Consider the following 18252-nt stretch of genomic DNA (forward strand, 5'->3'; position numbering starts at 1 on the left):
TGGTGGGGTCATGATTGTGGTGTTGGTGGTGGTGATTGTAGGTGGTGTACTGTGGTGGGGTCATGATTGTGGTGGTGGTGGTGGTGATTGTAGGTGGTGTACTGTGGTGGGGTCATGATTGTGGTGGTGGTGGTGGTGATTGTAGGTGGTGTACTGTGGTGGGGTCATGATTGTGGTGGTGGTGGTGGTGATTGTAGGTGGTGTACTGTGGTGGGGTCATGATTGTGGTGGTGGTGGTGGTGATTGTAGGTGGTGTACTGTGGTGGGGTCATGATTGTGGTGGTGGTGGTGGTGATTGTAGGTGGTGTACTGTGGTGGGGTCATGATTGTGGTGTTGGTGGTGGTGATTGTAGGTGGTGTACTGTGGTGGGGTCATGATTGTGGTGTTGGTGGTGGTGATTGTAGGTGGTGTACTGTGGTGGGGTCATGATTGTGGTGGTGGTGGTGGTGATTGTAGGTGGTGTACTGTGGTGGGGTCATGATTGTGGTGTTGGTGGTGGTGATTGTAGGTGGTGTACTGTGGTGGGGTCATGATTGTGGTGTTGGTGGTGGTGATTGTAGGTGGTGTACTGTGGTGGGGTCATGATTGTGGTGTTGGTGGTGGTGATTGTAGGTGGTGTACTGTGGTGGGGTCATGATTGTGGTGTTGGTGGTGATTGTAGGTGGTGTACTGTGGTGGGGTCATGATTGTGGTGTTGGTGGTGGTGATTGTAGGTGGTGTACTGTGGTGGGGTCATGATTGTGGTGGTGTTGGTGGTGATTGTAGGTGGTGTACTGTGGTGGGGTCATGATTGTGGTGGTGGTGGTGGTGATTGTAGGTGGTGTACTGTGGTGGGGTCATGATTGTGGTGGTGTTGGTGATTGTAGGTGGTGTACTGTGGTGGGGTCATGATTGTGGTGGTGGTGGTGGTGATTGTAGGTGGTGTACTGTGGTGGGGTCATGATTGTGGTGGTGGTGATTGTAGGTGGTGTACTGTGGTGGGGTCATGATTGTGGTGGTGGTGGTGGTGATTGTAGGTGGTGTACTGTGGTGGGGTCATGATTGTGGTGGTGGTGGTGGTGATTGTAGGTGGTGTACTGTGGTGGGGTCATGATTGTGGTGTTGGTGGTGGTGATTGTAGGTGGTGTACTGTGGTGGGGTCATGATTGTGGTGGTGGTGGTGGTGATTGTAGGTGGTGTACTGTGGTGGGGTCATGATTGTGGTGTTGGTGGTGGTGATTGTAGGTGGTGTACTGTGGTGGTTATTGTGATGGTGGCGGCTCAAGTGTAGTAATGAGTGGTGGTTGCAGTTTTTTTTTTATCTCTTCCTGATGACGAACGCTTGTGTTGCGATCGAAACCTCGTAGTTTTTTGTAATTATCGCACGCTTTTTTACTCGCTTTTATTTAACTGTTGTTGTTGTTGTTTCCTCAAATCCTGTAACTCAATTTTAACCCACTTCCCAATGTCGTATCGACTGCAAACTTGGTATACGTATGTCATACTGATGACAATACTATATTCTATCATTAAAAAATAATATAACAATCTTCTTTTCTATGTTATGTTTCTGCTTGGGTCTAATTGTCGACGCTCAACTGACGTTGGCTGTCATTGGCCACGGTCTCTTACGTTGTGGCAAACTTCGGGGCCACTTCCTGGAGTCGTGGAGTTTTAAAGCGTGTTTAAAAAAAAGTATTTTTTAAATATTACTTTTTGTTATTTTCTTTGAACCTATCTACGTGACTTTACCAAAAGACCCAAGAATATGGTGGTTGCAGTGTTGGTGGTGTGGATTGTGGTATAGCTTTAGTCCTGGTGATCACGGTCGTGGTGGTGTGGTACATTTGGTGTTGTGGCGGTCGTCGTGGGTGAGTGGTGATGGTGGGCTCTGCTGCGATGGCCATCAATGCAGTGGTTGTGTCATTGTGGTGTTGGCGGTGGTGGTCGTGGTGGCGATGTGACGGTGTTCTTAGTGGTGGTCTCGTCTGTTGAGTGAATACGGTCATTTTGGTGATAGTTGTTGCCGTGGTCCTGGGCCTCCCCTAGGTCGACTAGACCTAAAAAAGGGCACCTGGTGTGGCATGTCAACATCGCCACTCGGGAGACAAAGGCGGCCGGGCGTGGTGCTGGCCACCCACCCCCTCGTGTACCGTACCCGGCTTCATAGGTGCGACTCGCAAACAGCACTTGCCCAAACAGCCTTTTAAGGCCACGCGGGGAACCTTTGTCTTTGTGGTGGTGGTGGTGGTATTGAAAAAGTAGTCGGGGGTTCTTGGTGGTTGTGACGGTGGCGATGCTAGTTGTTGGAGTAGTTTAAATCCACTTGGGAATTTGTGTATTTTTATAGACTCAACACCAAACAACCCTGGGACATTTGTTTACCCGGCCACACGCTGCTGATGAAATCTAGAAGTGAAAACAGGTCTCGGGTTTATATGCAGGACGACAATAAATCTGGCTGGGGAAAAAAAAAACCCAAAAGAACATTGGGGCAGACAATGTGCTTTTGTTAATGGCTATGATCGTGATTTAATTTGTTGATCAAACTTGGGCCTACCTGTCGACTGATTCATGCCGAAATTCAGATCTGAGTTTTACCAGAAAATATAACTGGGGCGTTCGCAAGACACGGACCGAATTGTGCGCGCGAGAATTGATTAATGGCAGAGCACGTGCAACTCACACAGGCTGATGGTGTCTCCCATTAGGGAGACAAAGGTGGCCGGGCGTGTTGCTAGCCACCCACCCGCTCGTGCACCGTGACGGCCTTCAAAGGTGCTACTCGCGAACAGCACTTGCCCCAAAAGTCTGTTAAGGCTATACGAGGGATCTTTCTCATTTGTGGGTGGGGTGGTGGCAGAAGTCGAGCAATGGAGATCTGGGGGGGGAGTCGGGAGAGGGAAGGAGGGGGACAATGGTCTGTCTGTGTCGCTCCTCGGGAGCCGAGCAGGAGTCATCTGACTCAGCTTGGCGTTGGAGGGGGGGGGGAGGTGTTTAGGTAGGGGACCGGGGGGAGGAGGTGGGAGGAGAAGGAAGGAGACGCAGGAGGTTAAACAAAAGTGTAATCTTTTTAAGGGAAGGGATTGTGTCGGTGGGGACCATAAGGAAGTGGACAGAAATTCCACATCCCCGTGCCGGTGGCCAGTATATCCACAAGACAACCACCAAGTGATTTGATCGCGCTTGACGGATGTGTTTCTGGCAATGGGGTGCCCCAAACCATCAGAGCGGTAAAACGAAATATCCCCCGGGTTATCCGTACAGACTGGTGGGGAAGTTGCTGTTATTTCCGTTAGCAAGTGCCTATTCAGGTGAACGCAGTGCACACGAGTTGGGGGCCTGGGGTGTGTCGTGGCTATTTAACCACGCAAGGCCGTCTTTGTCTCACCGGACAGGATTATATAAACGGCTAAAGCACGGTTAGTCGATATGCAGGTCGAGGTTTGGTGGAAGAGTAGGCCGAATACCCTCTCCTATAGGGTCCGCTCTAGTGGAGGTCCTTCCGCCACTTGAGCCGTGAGCACGCGAAATTGCCTTGAGTTCTTCACGCGCTGCATCGGCTGAGTCAACTTGGGCAGAGGCGGGGTAGGGGGGGGTCTGGGGGAGTCGGGGGGGGGTCAGCAGGACCTTATGCGTGACTCGGGGATCAAACTGCGGTGGCTGAGTTGGTACAAAAACCGCAATGCTCTAACCGCTGCGCCACCGCTCCCACACACGCACACGGCTCTCTCGATCACGCACGGCACTCGCTTCCTCATATTAAACATAGCCACGGCCACCGCCACGCGGAACCAGTCTGGAACCAGTCTAGTCCACGCCGACCCCTTGCGAGTTTTGAGGCGAAGGGCCTCGGAGCCGTGGGAAATGTGGCAGAGCTGCAGAGGAGGAGTCGTGTTCTATCCACTGCTGGCTGAAGGCCTCCCCTCCAACTCCTACCCCCCAACGGTCGTCGCCACAATCCATACCGCTCCCGCGCACGGGCTCAGCTCTGTCTTGCGAACATTGACAAAGAGCCCACGTGGAGTGACAAGGCTGGTGGCGAGCGTGGCGTGGTAGTGACCCGGTGCTTGGCGTGACAAGGTGGTGGCGGTAGCTCCCTGCCCACCCGCTCATCCACAAACTCAACACTGGCAGGCCCTTGCCACCTCCTGCTCCTCCACGACCCACACAGCACTCCACCACACTGCCCCCCACCGCCACTCAACCACCCCCCACACAGCACTCAACCACACCCGCTTCCCAGAAAGGGCTTGGGGTGTCTGCGCGTGATCCCTTTGTGCACGAGCTGAGTGTGTGGGGTTGGCGAGGGGGGAGGGGGCGTGGTGGAGGACGTCTCACAGCCAAACAATACACGCCCATGCCCGAGGGGTGGGGGAGAGATTCAGAGCCGTGAATTATTGACGCGACGCGCCGTTCCGGACCTGCCCATGCCTGGAACACAACTTGCCCAAGTACACACCCACACGCAAAGACAAAGGTGCCCGGACAGACTTTTCGGGGGCAAGTGCTCGTGAGCGAGTGACACCGATTGAAGGTGGGCACGGCATTACAAGCGTGAAGGGGTGGGTGGCCAACACCACCCCAGGCCACCTTTGTCTCCCCGGTGCTGATGTTTCGCACACCGCGCCCGGTACTCATTCATGGCTGAGTCGACCTAGGGGAGGCTCAGGACCTGTTGATGTATTCGTTGTGAGCGGGATTCCAACTCAACACGCCACCGCCACCCATATGCACGTACACAGACAAACACGGATCACCCCGGGTACAGCCTTTAGCAGACTGTTGGGGCAAGAGCGCCTATGAAGGCCGGCACGGCACACGAGGGGGTGGGTGGCCACCACCACGCCCGGCCGCCTTTGTATCCCCAGTGACGATGTTTACACACCACAGCAGTTATTTATTTGACGCTGAGTCAACCTACAGAGGCGCTCACAGACACACACCCTTGTTTATCGCGGCCGTGGCGTTGGTTGTTTACGGAGTCATTACGGAGGGCGCGTTTAATCCCCAGGGGAGAGCAAATACTGGCTGGTAACGCAGAATACGGCGACATGTCAGTCATCGCGTGCACACGAGGGCGCGTTAGCCACCACAGCAACCGCAGCAGCAGCAAAAACAACAACGAACTCGCCTCGTCATCGCGTCCATTCCGAACTCGGAGAACCGCACAGGGGCCCGCCCAATCAGCATGGCTCCTCGTCCTCCCCACAAGCCTTCGCCCGAGCAGTTGCCACACCGGCCTCTGTGGCGAGGCTGTGCGCTTTGAGCGGTAGATGCTTTCCAAAATAAAAAGGGCGCACGATGCAGCTGCCACGTCCGACCGCAGAGCCGCATGTCGAGTGAATTCAAAGCGCATGGCAGAGGGAATGTTCATTCATCTCTTCATTCGAGATGAATGAACATTCCAGCGCGGAATGGCATGGAACGAACCCGCGTAGAGCGAGGGACACTTGTATTTTACCTGCAGCCTGCACATCCTTTTTGAGGTAATCCTCCAGTCAGCCAGCCAGCGAAACTTTGACTAATATACTGTAGTATGCTGGCGTATTCCGCCTGGGTGACGGGAGAGGGTAAAGTGTCGGGGGGGCGGGGGAGGCGTGACGTCGGCGTGACGCACGAACCCGGCTCGAACCTCGTGACGTCGTTGCGCAGATGCTGTGACATCACCACTGCACATGCACGCCTGCCATGAAAATATTGAACTGAATATATATTTTGTGAAAGACACCGCAGAGTGAGTTGGATTTCTTTTCGTTCTCATGGGCACAGACAAGCGTTAGCTGTCCTACAGACACGTCATCAACCGTCATGGTTAATCCACTGCTGGATGAACGTCTACACCAATTAGCTGCCGTCGCCACCACCCGTTATTCGCGATGCAATCGACGATCCACCGAGGCCGTTGGTACGGTCGTAAAGGCCAAGGACCACGCCCGGCCGCCTTTGTCTCCCCAGCGCAGATGTGTACAAACATCGACCTCGGGGAGACCCAGAATGGGTTCAGTTAATCGTCACCGGTATTGTTGGCCACCAGTGGGAATCGAACTCGGGTCGTCGGGTTCGTAGCGCAGCGCGCGAACCGTCGCACCACGTTGCTCCCTCCGCCTTCACGCACAGCACCGTCTCCAATTAACCAACTTGTCCGCTCGCCCGCAGATGAACAACTACGTGTCCCACGTTCATCCCGACGCGTTCTCTGCCTTCAAGCGGGACGCGATGGATGCGCAGGACCAGCCGCTGAACCTGACGGTGAATAAGCAGCGGAGCTCCGGCGGCGCCCGCGGCTCCCCGCCGCCGCCGCCGCCGCCGCCGCCGTCGGGCGGCCCCCGCCACGCTCGCGCCGCCCACGCGCCGCCGCTGTCCGTCAAGTCGCGCTCCATGGACGACGCGGCGCTGTCTCGCCACGGCCTCCACGGCCTTGCCCTGAGCCACGGCCTCAACCTTAACCACAGCCTAAACCTTAACCACGGCCTAAACCACGGCCTCCTCATCGGCCACGGCCACGTTCAGTCGGTGCCGCAGCCTCGCTCGACGACGCGCGGCGGCTCCTCGTCCTCCTCCTCCTCGTCCTCCTCCTCCTCCTCCCCGCCGACCTCCTCGGGGGGCCACGTGCGGACGAACCCGGCGCCGTCGCCGTCCCCGCCGCTGCTGACCCACCAGCTGGTCGCGTACCCGGCCCCCTCCGGCCCGGGCTCCGCGCGGAGCTCGCCCTCGCGGCCCGTCGCGTACCCGTCGGGGGGCGGCCCGCACGACCTCTACTCCTCCTCCTACCTCCTCGCGTCCGCAGAGCCCGGCGGGGGCGGCGGTGGGGGGGCGGGCGGCCCCCCGCCGCCTCCCTCGCATCTCCTGCGGGGTCTCTCCCTGCCTGTGTCCACGCTGCTGCCCTCGGGCTCCCTGCTGTCCGCCGCGCCGCCAGGCTCCCAGCAGGGCTACCTGCAACTGGTCAACCCCATGGGCGGCGGGCCGGGCCACGCGATCCAGCTGGCCGTAATCTGCACGCCGGTGCCGGCGCACGCGGGCCACCCGGGCCACCCGGGCCACCCGGGACACCCGGGCGGCCCGCTGGACCACGGCATGCGACACCTTCCCCACCACTCCGCGGCTTTGCCGTACCACCTCGGCGTGGTGGAGCGGGCGACCGATCGCCACGCGGGCCACCACCACGCGGGCCACCACCAAGCGGGCCACCAGCAAGCGGGCCACCACCAAGCGGGCCACCACCAAGCGAGCCACCACCACGTTGGAGAGTACGAGCTGGCGATGGACCCGTTGCTGCCGGCGAACCAGCTCGGGGTTCACGAGGCCAAGGGGCAGCTCAAGAGTGAGCGGACGCGTCCGTGACCAATGCGCGCGTCGTCGGGGCCGTGCGTGCGTTTGCGAGTACAAGAGGCAAGGCCGTTCATTCGGGGGATGCGGGGCCCCGGGGCAAATCGCACCGTGTCGATCCCCTCCGACGCCTTTAAACTAAACCTGGAAGTGTTACATCTGACGCTGTGACGTCAAAGTGCGGAGCCCCCCCCCCCCCCCCTCCTCCCCCCCCCAAAACGTGGGGCCCGGGGCAGTCGCCCCAATCTGCCGTACCCTAGGGACACCTCTGGAAATAGGTGCCAGGCTGCGAAGATGCAGGGGAAGGAGGTGGGAGGGGAGCGGAATTGGATATATTGGGGCGTGAATTGCTGTTTCTTGCACTAGGGCCCATGTCAACTGCTCTCCGATACGGAGACTCCTACACTTACTCGATGACCCATAGCCTCCCATAGAGATCCATAGGCTAATGATGAGACCCGTAGGTTAACCTACAAATCCATAGGCTAACCTAGAGACTCAAAGACTAACGCAGAGACCCAAAGACTAACGCAGAGACCCAAAGACTAACGCAGAGACCCAAAGACTAACGCAGAGACCCAAAGACTAACGCAGAGACCCAAAGACTAACGCAGAGACCCAAAGACTAACGCAGAGACCCAAAGACTAACGCAGAGACCCAAAGACTAACGCAGAGACCCAAAGACTAACGCAGAGACCCAAAGACTAACGCAGAGACCCAAAGACTAACGCAGAGACCCAAAGACTAACGCAGAGACCCAAAGACTAACGCAGAGACCCAAAGACTAACGCAGAGACCCAAAGACTAACGCAGAGACCCAAAGACTAACGCAGAGACCCAAAGACTAACGCAGAGACCCAAAGACTAACGCAGAGACCCAAAGACTAACGCAGAGACCCAAAGACTAACGCAGAGACCCAAAGACTAACGCAGAGACCCAAAGACTAACGCAGAGACCCAAAGACTAACGCAGAGACCCAAAGACTAACGCAGAGACCCAAAGACTAACGCAGAGACCCAAAGACTAACGCAGAGACCCAAAGACTAACGCAGAGACCCAAAGACTAACGCAGAGACCCAAAGACTAACGCAGAGACCCAAAGACTAACGCAGAGACCCAAAGACTAACGCAGAGACCCAAAGACTAACGCAGAGACCCAAAGAGGGGGGTGGGTGGGGGCGCGGGGTGCTGGGTGAGGATGAGAATGAGATGGCGAGGTCCATGCCAACCGTGCCACGGCACTGGTTACAAACCTAGGCTTAAAGACGTCTCTCCCGTGTCCCCCCCTCCCACCCACCCGCTGCTCCTTGTCCCCACGGGCGCAGCGTCCCAGTCGGTGGACTCGGGGCTGGACTTGTCACCCCGCGTCAAGCGCGAGAGCGAGAGCGACGTGGGCTCCGACGTGGACGACGTTGACGACGTGGACGACGAGGAGAGCGCCTCCACCGACGGCCTGCACCGATCCTCGCCGAGAGGGGCGGCGGGCGGCTCGCTGGAGCTACAGCACCAGCACCACGGGTGAGCGCGCCGCACGCTCGCTCGCGCACACAAAGACAAAGATCTCCTGTATAGCCTGAACAGACTGTTGGGGCAAGTGCTGTTAGCGAGCACCTATGAAAGCCGGCATGGCGCACGAGGCGGTGGGTGGCCAGCACCACGCCTTGCCGCCTTTGCCTCCCCAGTGACGATGTTTACACACCGCACCAGGTTCTCATTTGAGGCTGACTCGACCTAGGGGAGGCCCAGTACCGGTTAAGATAATCGTCACTAATGTTGGCCGTGGGCGGGAATCGAACCCGGGTCGCCAGGTTTGTAGCGCAGCGCGCTAGCCGCTACACCACCGCTCACTCGCTCGCACACTCAATACTCACTCACATACTCCCATAGCAATAGCTATAGTCACAGTCACTTATTCACTCGCATAGCCATAGCTGCACTCGCGCACACTCACTTACATAGCAATAGCCACACTCATAGCCACACACGCGATGTTATTCACAAATGCATTGAGTTGTTTTTTTTGTTCATTCCTCGAATCGAATGGAGTAAAATGAATCGTCCATCCCTCGCGGTCATCACAACAACAACTCTGTCCGTCACGTAAACCCAACTCCCTCCCCTCCAACCTCTTAGCGGCTCCACCACCACCAACCCTCCCTCCCCCATACCTTCCCCTCCCAACCCCCCCCCCCCATAACCCCCACCCCAAAACTATCCCCGTTGCGAGCAAACACACACCAAAGATGGCCAGAAAAACACGAGGGAGGGGGGGGGGGGATGGGCGGGGGTGATGAAGGTTGGAGGAAGAGGAGGAGGAGGAGGAAGAGGAGGCAGTGAACTCGTCTTGCGCTGGCCCGTGGGATCGCGTCACCGGGGGGTTGCGTGAGCCGGTGGGGCACTGGGTGTGGTGGGCGGGCGCCGCCGTGTTTGTGTACAGGGCGTGTACGTGGTGGTGGTGGTTGTGGTGGTTGTCTTGGCAGTCTCAGGAGTGGTGGGGGTATGGGGAGCGGTGGCGCGGTGGTTAGCGCGCTGCGCCGAGAGTTCGATTCCCCCGCTCAAGGCCACCACCAACACCGGTGAAGATGACCTGAACCGGTCCTTGACATTCCCCTTGGTCGACTCAGCCTCAAATGAGTACCCGGTGCGGTGTGTAAAAAAACATCAACACAAAGGCAGCCGTACGTGGTGCTGACAACCCACCCCATCGTGTGCCGTGCCGGCCTTCGTAAGTGCTCACTCGTAGCACTTGCCCCAAGAGTCTGTGAAGGCTACACGGGAGGTCTTTGTCTTGGTGGGGGCGGTGGTTGTTGCTGCGCTGTCTGCGTGGACCTGTTGGGGGATTCAAGTCGTGATGCGAAGCGTACCCCTCCTCCTCCTCCAGGCGTTTTCTATCCAAATTCCACCAAGTGGCCAGCAGCGAACGGCGCCGCTGAACTTTGTAGATAAATCAGTTGTGGCGATAGATCATTGTAATGCATTTAGTGGAGAGTTTGTGAGACAAGATGTGAATGATTTAAATGTTTTTCATTCACAAACTCGGGAACAAGGCTGCTGGGTAATATCGGTGCACGAGAAGGCAATAGAGTGATGGACTGAACAATTACCGATGTATCTTTGGGACCCGTCGTGCCAGTATCAAGATGATGAGAAAACAATTAATAGGTTTCTCCCTTTCCGGTAATAAAACAGGAGGCCCAAAACCTAAATAGACACCTTTTGCAAGGCATCATCAAGTCTTGCATTAACCACCACAAGCTTGCGTGGTTAATGCAGACTTCATGCCTTGTGATAATGATAATAATATTACGCCTCCTGTGCTATTTCGGCAAGGGGTAAAGCCCATTCTTTATTCATCGACTAGCCGTGGTGTTTGTGTGCCTGAGCGCCGCGTCACCAGCGCGCTCGTCCTGCTGACCTTGGTCACTGCGATGCTCCCAACTCGAGTCGGCCATTCCCCCTATATTCGTATGCTGGAATGCAATGTCATTAATGCGACCCCTTCCGGCCACTAGAGGCCGCTATCCTCACCGCAGGTGTAACAAAAGGTAAATTGATTTTTGAACAATTCAATCACGAGATGGATGGCGGGGGGAGGGGTGGTTAATCGTAGCTCCCACCATCTCGTGCCCCCCCCCCCCCCCCGCCGGCTCTCTCCCTACAGAGGGGAGTGAGCGAGTTGTAGTTATCGGAGGCGAGCGCCCTGGACGCACCGGATAGGCGTGGAGACTTGGCAGTGAGCCAGGGAGGTAGGAAGAGACGGAGAGGAATAGGGAGGGGGGGAGGAGGGTGGGGGGGTCTTACGCCCCCTCCTTGCTCCCCCTCCCCTTTAACTCTGTGTAATCTCCAGGAAATGGCTGGGCGGGCGTCCAGGGGACTTGGCATTCAGGTTCTGAACAACTCCCCTTGCCCTGCCCATCCTCCCATCCCATGAGCTACAGTCCCAAGAGGACACGGGGGGGGGGGGGGGTGACACTTTAGTGAGACGAGACGCACAGAGAGAGAGAGGTGACCGTTATCTTAGACCAAGCAACAGGGCCCCATTGAGAGACACCGGGGTGAAACGGAGAGAGGAAAGCAACTGGATCGGAGGACGTGCGCACAGGTCAAAGAGCCACGGGGGCAATCGAACTGCTGAGAGAAGTTGAGCCGCGGGGGGGCAGAAGGGCCGATGGCCTCCGGTCTAGAATGGTGGTGGCGGAGTGGCAGCCCAGGAGGGGTGGGGGTGTCGAGCGGGGAGGTGGTGTGACGAATTGAGATGGCGGTACCACGCGGATTGTTGCATCGCTGGATCGTCAGGGGGTAGCGGTGAATTTGTGAGTTTTTCATGTAGCAGCGGGTCGATCATGGCTGCTGCTGCTGCTGCTGGAGATCTCTTTGAGAACAATGTATACAAGTTTGTAACGGGCTGCACAGTATCACAGGGACATCCGACGTGGTGACCGGGAACTCCGTGGAGCCGGGCGAGAGAGAGGGAGGGAAAGGTGTGGGGGAGGCCTGTGCAGGCATCGGTGTCTCTTCAAAGTCGGCCTAGGGCGAACGTCGTAGCGGGACCACGACGACGATGGTGGTGGTGGTGACGATGGTGGTGGTGGTGACAATGGTGGTGGTGGTGACGGTGGTGGTGGTGACGGTGGTGGTGGTGGTGGTGACGGTGGTGGTGGTGACGGTGGTGGTGGTGACGATGGTGGTGGTGGTGATGGTAGTGGTGACGATGGTGGTGGTGGTGATGGTGGTGGTAACGATGGTGGTGGTGGTGGTGACGATGGTGGTGGTGGTGGTGACGATGGTGGTGGTCGTGGTGACGATGGTGGTGGTGGTAACGATGATGGTGGTGGTGGTAACGATGGTGGTGGTGGTGGTAACGATGGTGGTGGTGGTAACGATGATGGTGGTGGTGGTGGTAACGATGGTGGTGGTGGTGGTGGTAACGATGGTGGTGGTGACGATGGTGGTGGTGGTGACGATGGTGGTGGTGGTGGTGACGATGGTGGTGGTGGTGGTGGTGGTAACGACGGTGGTGGTGGTGGTAACGACGGTGGTGGTGGTGGTGGTGGTAACGACGGTGGTGGTGGTGACGATGGTGGTGACGATGGTGGTGGTGGTAACAATGGTGGTGGTGGTAACGATGGTGGTGGTGGTAACGATGGTGGTGGTGGTAACGATGGTGGTGGTGGTGACGATGGTGGTGGTGGTAACGATGGTGGTGGTGGCCGCGTGCCAGACGGAGATGCCCAGCAGTAAGCACGACCCCGCTCCCTGGTGCAGTAGAACCACGCGGTTTGGAATTTAACCTGTCATTTTATTTAACTTGTCAACATGCGGCCACGGTTTTTGATGTGAGGAGGGGACAATGCTGAGGGGAGTTAAAACGATTTGAAAAAAAAATTGGTGAAATTGTAATATCTACAACTGAGGGATCCTTTCAAAACATTAAACATTTTTGAGGCACCATTCAAAACGTCCGAGTGATGGGCAGATGAATTGGTAGATTGTGATCGCGGTGAGTGACGCCTCCACACGCGGTGACTCACCGCTCACCACTCACTCATGACGCAAGACGCTCGCTCGCTCTGAACGTGGGAACGGTCGCGTTTAAAGTTGCGTCATGGAGTCGCAGAAGTGAATAACCACGAGCCGCCACCATTCTCCTCCCTCGCCTCGTCACGAAAGCCACAACGACAACAGTCGCAGACCTCTTCCTTCTGAGCGGTGGTGGTGGTCTATTGGATGGTCACGTGACTGACTGAGCTGGGACGGTAGCCAGGGGAGTGTTGGGAGATGGATGGCGGGGGGGGGCACGTGGGGGGTTGGCGGGCCGAGATGGGAGACGGGGGAGGAGGTGAGTGAAAATGTGATGAGGTAGCTTTTGATAGGTCATCATCATTATCAGCACTGGGGAAACAAAGACGGCCGGGTGTGGTGCTGGCCACCCACCCCCTCGTGTGCCGTGCCGGCCTTCATAGGTGCTACTCGCTATAACAGCACCTGCTCCAACGGGCTGTTGAAGTCTATACGGGGGATCTTTGTCTTTGTAAGTGGGAGGAGGGAGTGGAAGGGGAGGGGGTGCAGGAGACAGGTGGGAGACGGGGGGGGGGGCTGGGGTGGGAGACGGGGGGGCTGGGGTGGGAGACGGAGGGGGGGGGGGGGCTGGGAGACGGAGGGGGCTGGGGTGGGAGACGGAGGGGGCTGGGGTGGGAGACGGGGGGGGCTGGGGTGGGAGACGGGGGGGGGCTGGGGTGGGAGAGAGATAGTGGGGGGAGACAGGGGGCTGGGGTGGGAGACGGGGTGGGGGCTGGGGTGGGAGAGAGATAGTGGGGGGAGACGTTTGAAAGGGAGTCGATCGCAGAAGGGGCGAGGGGGTGGGGTATAAGCACGCACGGTGGGATGTCGAGTTTGACGACCGTAGTCGGTGGGTGGGAGGGAGATGAGAGGACGGGGCCCGCAGCCGTGCGAGGAGGGCGCGGCTGCCGGGCCGTGCCCGCGCCCGCACCAACTCCTCCCGCACCAACTCCTCCCGCACCAACTCCTCCCGCACCAACTCCTCCCGCACCAACTCCTCCCGCACCAACTCCTCCCGCACCAACTCCTCCCGCACCAACTCCTCCCGCACCAACTCCTCCCGCACCAACTCCTCCCGCACCAGCTCCTCCCGCACCAACTCCTCCCGCACCAACTCCTCCCGCACCAACTCCTCCCGCACCAACTCCTCCCGCACCAACTCCTCTCGCACCAACTCCTCCCGCACCAACTCCTCCCGCACCAACTCCTCCCGCACCAGCTCCTCCCGCACCAACTCCTCCCGCACCAACTCCTCCCGCACCAACTCCTCCCGCACCAACTCCTCCCGCACCAACTCCTCTCGCACCAACTCCTCCCGCACCAACTCCTCCCGCACCAACTCCTCCCGCACCAACTCCTTCCGCGGCGTCATCCGCCGCATGACAGCGCAGGCGGCGCGCGCGTCACCTGCCCGGGGCCTGGGAGGGGTTCGCGCGTCCCCCATTTGCGCGTGCGTCACAGCTGCTGCAGCAGCGGCAGCAGCGGCAGCGGGCAGCATCACGTGGGTGTGTGTCAGTCCTTGTCAGTCCCCCCCCCCCCTCTTCCTCCCACACACCGCCATCCCAATGAACCAACTCCCACACTTCATCCTTTCTCACCAGAGTCGGGGGAGAGGCTCCGTTGACAATGGAAGTTCAATGGGGAATCAACAATGCAGAGCCTCTGTTATTTAAGCCCCGGAGGTGGTGCTCGGGTTGGGTTAAGGTCAGCGATAGGGCTGTGGGGGTACTAATGCTAGGAGCTGGTTGCCCAGGGAGTCGGTTATAGCTCGGACTAACGTTGTGGTGGGTTAAGCTGTCTTAGACTTGGGGATGCCAACGCGAGGTGGTGTCTGGTTGGCCAGTTTGTAAGCGCTCGGAGGGTAGGGTTTGGGGGGTAGGCTTATGGATGTTGGCTGGTTGAATGTTAGGGTTGGTTGAACTAGTGTGGGAGACTAGTTCACTTGTAATGGGGGGGGGGGGTGTCATGATTGTTATTGCTCTTCTTTAACTCGGGAAAACCTTGCCGAGTCTCGTGGCTATTTTTCAAGAGGGTCCTGCCACGTGTTCGCAGCAGTAGGGGGCGCGATGATCGCTTCGTCTTGCAGATTACAAATTCGGTCATTCGCGGGGTCATTTTTTGAATTTGGCAAACGTGAACAGTGGCACCGTGGCACACCGTGGCCAACTGTTGCACATTTGGTGAGGGTCTGGTTATCTGGTTATCTAGTTACGATTAGGCCTAACACAAGGGTCTGGTTATCTGGTTATCTAGTTACGATTAGGCCTAACACAAGGGTCTGGTTATCTGGTTATCTAGTTACGATTAGGCCTAACACAAGGGTCTGGTTAGCTGTAGTTGCTCCTCCTTTGCCCCCTCTCCTATTACCAAACATGGGCATTAAGGTTGTTTTCACTTGTTTTGGTGGGCGGGGGGGGGTTGGGGTTTTGTTCGGTCAGTTGTAGGGGAGGCGAGCCCGCGTCTTCAGTGCCGACAGGCGAGCACGTTAGCCGCCAGGCGATGAGTCTCTGCTGGTGATGATGAAGAAGATGAAGGTGATGATTCTTGTGCGAGCACCACATTGTGAGTTCTCTCTCGGCACCCCCAAATAATGCGCCTCTCTGCCACCATCACCACCACCACCACCGCCACCACCACCACCATCCTCGCTCTGAACCCAGCAGCCCCCCACCGCCCACGAGTTCTCGCCCACTCGCCCGCCCCCGCGAGGCTTTCCGTACACAGGACACGGCGGGTCGAGGGAAAACGACAGAGAGGAAACGTCTCAATTCCCTAACTCTGCAAACGCCTCCCATCTGCCGCCCCCCCTCCCATCCACATCGCCTCCATACACCCCCCCTCTCCCCCAAATCTACTCCATCTCCTTTCACTGCCCCCCAACTTAATTTATATTCGCTGCCCCCAAAACTGAATCGACATTTTCTGCCCCCCCCCCCCGTCTCCACATTCGCTTCCAAAGTCCATCCCCCTTTAGTGCCCCACTCGTGCAACCTTCAAACCCTTAACCCCCCACCTCCCCCCGCATTTGTTCGACCCTTTATCCACCCACTCCACCTCGAAGTTCTGATTCGTCGCAACCCCCTCCCCCCCCCCCAAAGCCCACACTGCCCCCCACGTTCTCAGCCACCCCTGCAAGTCTGAGTCTGGCAGCAGCAGCAGCAGCAGCAGAGAGCGAGAGAGAGAGAGAGTTTGGGGAGATGATGGGGGGCGGTGTTGATGCTGTAGGGTGTGGAGGTGGAGGATGGGGGGGGGGGGTATTTTTGGGGGAGGCGGTGTCCCGTTCTCTCTGGGTGTTGTCGACACGCGAGGAAAAACACAACACGAGCGTCTCCAATTGGAACACGCGCGGCCCACGCCTACGCCGTGCATCACTGGGGGTCAGCGGTAGCCGGGGGGGGGGGGGCCTTGCGTGTCTCCACCCCCCGCCCCTCCCCCGGCAGTTCTGAAATATCACAACAACAATATGAGAATGATGTTCGGCTTCATGTAAAACTCAATGCATTGGAGTGGCTCAATTTACCGTTGAGCGTGTGCACCGCCTGCCGACAACGCAACAGCAGCAACAGCAGCTCGAGCTGGAGCGCGCGTGGATTCGTGCAGTCTTGAGCCGAGTTCCCGATTCTGTTTCTGACTCCTCTGCGACTCAACCATCATCGCCTCTTCGTGCGCGGAGCCGCTCAGCGGCGTCTCGGCCTGGCCGCGCGCGGGGCGTTGCGGGCTGCACGGGCGGCTGGCGGCCTCTTGTGGCTGCGGCTCGCGGTTGCAGTTGAAGGCGCGGTGGCTCGCGGCGGCGCGAGTTTGATACCGAGAAATTCTTGTCGTTAACCCTCCACCACCCGACGACATTATTGTCACGCCATTGCCCGAAACGTCACCTATGCTATATATATACGGCGTTGAAAATGTGTTTGCTACTTTTCCTATGATGTCAGTACGACAATGCCCTCTGACTTTTGCACGATAAATCCACGCATTCCTCTTCCCGTTTCTCAGTGCAATTCCTCGCGTGTGCATCTCCCGTTCCCGTTCGTCGGTGTCCGCGATCCGAAACATCGTGTCGGAAAAAACGCACCGATTGATAACTCTCCCCTGCGGGACACAGCGATACGAAACGCACGTAGGGTATACCATCTCACTCCCACATTGTATGCTGAACTTCTTTCGCGCCGTACGTAGCCAACCGCGACGTTGTTGCCCTCAATGGGACCTCCAATCGTTTGTGAACTCGGCCTCGGCGTCCCCCAACGTCCGCTGCGGATCTTCGGTGGGGGATTTCCCGCGGCTGACATCGCCCCCCCTACTGGCAGGGCGGTGGACGCGGCAAGGCCGAGTGGGGACCACCGCGTGCCCTCGCGTGGCCGGTCGGGATAGGCGGAATACGTGAACGTCAATCAAACGGCAAAGGTGCAGCTCCGCAATTGCTTGCTCGTGGCGGCGTGAACTTGGTGCGCGTCCGCTGCTTGGCAGTACAGCAAGCAGGTCGCTAACGCAACTCTCCCCCCCCCCCCTCCTCTGCCCCACCGCGTTGTGTCCGCAGGTCAGGCTCACCGCTCGTGACCCCGCGGACTAAGCGTGCGCGCGACTGCGACTCGCCGGACTCGGCGCGCCGCAAGCGAGTCCACCGCTGCGACTTCGACGGCTGCAACAAAGTTTACACCAAGAGCTCGCACCTGAAGGCCCACCGCCGCACGCACACCGGTGAGCGGCCGGCGAGCGGCCAGGTCGAGTCGCGGTGCGATTGTGCGCCGTATCGCCGGTTGTTGTTGTTAAGACGAAGGTTACGAAGGAAGTCCGTTCAGCCGTGGCCATCGGTGCTTTCAAAGACCGGACTACAAACGTTAATTTATTCTGCCGCTCCTCGCGTTGAGTTTCATTTCCCCAGCGTGCGTCGCAACCACGCTTTGGTCTCCGCGCTGAAAATTTGCCGCGCGTTGACAACCCTCGGATTGATTGGATCGAGTTAGGCGCGTTGGGCTTCTCTCGCGGAGGTGCGGGGAAGGACAACAAACTCGCGCCCCCTGTCCAAACTCCTCCTTGCGTACTCACTCACCAGCCCCACCACGTGGGCAACTCCGGGCACCTGGAGTCCCCGTGCAGTTGCACGGCCTGCGCCACGGCCAGCCAGGGACACGTGCGGAGCGAGCACTCGTCACGGTTGAATTTTTCTTTGCCACTTTATCTTGAGCTAAGTCACTCCGCGAATGAGTTTATTTAGAAGCGATACGTTGTTGACAATCGCGAAGGGTTTGTCTGTTGCTGAACAGCCACTGTGTAACTATTCGTATGCCAGATAAAAAAACTGGTAATTAAAAAAAACATTCTTGAAAGATGTAATTAACATCAGTCCCGTCCCCGCCCCCATGGGGTAAACAAGTACATCTC

General features: G+C 57.9%; 1 protein-coding gene across 3 annotated transcripts in view; it reads left to right on the forward strand.

Moving 5' to 3' along the window:
* Positions 1 to 18252, forward strand: part of LOC116943028 (uncharacterized) — a 53599-nt gene that overhangs the window by 28350 nt on the left and 6997 nt on the right. For all 3 annotated transcript variants that reach the window (XM_076067396.1, XM_076067395.1, XM_076067397.1), the window contains exons 3-5: positions 6140 to 7304; positions 8637 to 8829; positions 17408 to 17568. In XM_076067396.1, coding sequence (XP_075923511.1) covers positions 6140 to 7304; positions 8637 to 8829; positions 17408 to 17568 — 1519 coding nt within the window. The remainder of the gene's footprint in view (positions 1 to 6139; positions 7305 to 8636; positions 8830 to 17407; positions 17569 to 18252) is intronic.

The sequence above is a fragment of the Petromyzon marinus genome, chromosome 16, assembly GCF_048934315.1.
Source record: "Petromyzon marinus isolate PM22_M1 ecotype Great Lakes invasive population chromosome 16, UKy_Petmar_22M1.pri1.0, whole genome shotgun sequence".
NCBI classification, from domain to species: Eukaryota; Metazoa; Chordata; class Hyperoartia; order Petromyzontiformes; family Petromyzontidae; genus Petromyzon; species Petromyzon marinus.